Genomic DNA, 1,688 nt, shown 5'->3' on the forward strand with positions numbered 1-1,688 from the left:
CCTCCCACCCTTCCTTTCCCTGACTGGCGGTGTTGGGAAGGAGTAGGAGGAGGAGGAGTAAAGAGAGATAGAGAAGAGTTGCAAGAAGAAAGGAAGATAGCAAGACACCTGGAGAGCGTCTTCCTCTCCCCTAGACACTGGTGCCGACTGACTTAGATGAGTCTGGCCTCCTAGTCTCCTCTACGGACATGCAACTATTTAATATATTATATACGTACCTATATAAATTCCTGCGGCATTTTTGTTCGTTATTAAAGCTCGGGGGAGGCATGGTCGGAGACCGGGCCGCGGGGCTGTTGCTTCCCGGACGCTACACAAGGTAAGTTGGGTGTTGTAAACTGGCTTGAGTGGGGGGGTGTCGCCCCCCCCCCCAGACACGTCTACACTACACATGATCTCCGCCACCATCACTACACTCACCACCACCACCATCACACTCACCCTCTTTCCCAAATCCCAAGAATAGTGTTGGGAGTCCCAAGAATAGTGTTGGGAGTCCCAAGAATAGTGTTGGGAGTCCCAAGAATAGTGTTGGGAGTCCCAAGAATAGTGTTGGGAGTCCCAAGAATAGTGTTGGGAGTCCCAAGAATAGTGTTGGGAGTCCCAAGAATAGTGATGAGAGTCCCAAGAATAGTGTTGGGAGACCCAAGAATAGTGTTGGGAGTCCCAAGAATAGTGTTGGGAGTCCCAAGAATAGTGTTGGGAGTCCCAAGAATAGTGTTGGGAGTCCCAAGAATAGTGTTGGGAGACCCAAGAATAGTGATGAGAGTCCCAAGAATAGTGTTGGGAGACCCAAGAATAGTGTTGGGAGTCCCAAGAATAGTGTTGGGAGACCCAAGAATAGTGATGAGAGTCCCAAGAATAGTGTTGGGAGTCCCAAGAATAGTGTTGGGAGTCCCAAGAATAGTGTTGGGAGTCCCAAGAATCGTGTTGAGAGTCCCAAGAATAGTGTTGAGAGTCCCAAGAATAGTGTTGGGAGTCCCAAGAATAGTGTTGAGAGTCCCAAGAATAGTGTTGGGAGTCCCAAGAATAGTGTTGGGAGTCCCAAGAATAGTGTTGGGAGTCCCAAGAATAGTGTTGAGAGTCCCAAGAATAGTGTTGGGAGTCCCAAGAATAGTGTTGAGAGTCCCAAGAATAGTGTTGGGAGTCCCAAGAATAGTGTTGGGAGTCCCAAGAATAGTGTTGGGAGTCCCAAGAATAGTGTTGGGAGTCCCAAGAATAGTGTTGGGAGTCCCAAGAATAGTGTTGGGAGTCCCAAGAAGTGTTGGGAATACCAAGAATAGTGATGAGAGTCCCAAAACAAACGTAATGTAGGGAAGCTTAGGTAGTGAAGGGTAGGGAAGGTGGTGAAGGGTAGGGAAGGTGGTGAAGGGTAGGGAAGCTTAGGTAGTGAAGGGTAGGGAAGGTGGTGAAGGGTAGGGAAGGTGGTGAAGGGTAGGGAAGGTGATGAAGGGTAGGGAAGGTGGTGAAGGGTAGGGAAGGTGATGAAGGGTAGGGAAGGTGGAGAAGGGTAGGGAAGGTGGTGAAGGGTAGGGAAGGTGGTGAAGGGTAGGGAAGGTGGTGAAGGGTAGGGAAAGTGATGAAGGGTAAGGAAGGTGGTGAAGGGTAGGGAAGGTGGTGAAAGGTAGGGAAGGTGGTGAAGGGTAGGGAAGGTGGTGAAGGGTAGGGAAGGTGATGAAGGGTAGGGA

At 49.9% G+C, this 1,688-nt stretch overlaps 1 protein-coding gene across 1 annotated transcript; it reads left to right on the plus strand.

The window, feature by feature from the left end:
• Nucleotides 1-269: 269 nt before the first annotated feature.
• Nucleotides 270-1,283, plus strand: LOC123751811 (SUMO-interacting motif-containing protein 1-like). The gene is made up of 2 exons (XM_069313198.1): nt 270-319; nt 488-1,283. Exons 1-2 carry the CDS (start codon nt 270-272, stop codon nt 1,281-1,283), a joined length of 846 nt encoding a protein of 281 aa, XP_069169299.1.
• Nucleotides 1,284-1,688: the final 405 nt, after the last annotated feature.

The sequence above is a fragment of the Procambarus clarkii genome, chromosome 74, assembly GCF_040958095.1.
Source record: "Procambarus clarkii isolate CNS0578487 chromosome 74, FALCON_Pclarkii_2.0, whole genome shotgun sequence".
Classification (NCBI taxonomy): domain Eukaryota; kingdom Metazoa; phylum Arthropoda; class Malacostraca; order Decapoda; family Cambaridae; genus Procambarus; species Procambarus clarkii.

What these genes read in the sequence shown, in the direction of transcription:
- LOC123751811 (XM_069313198.1), top strand. Translation starts at nt 270, where the DNA reads ATGGTCGGAGACCGGGCCGCGGGGCTGTTGCTTCCCGGACGCTACACA. An exon ending in CTTCCCGGACGCTACACAAG is followed by an intron (nt 320 to 487) that starts GTAAGTTGGGTG and finishes TCCCAAGAATAG; the next exon opens with TGTTGGGAGTCCCAAGAATA.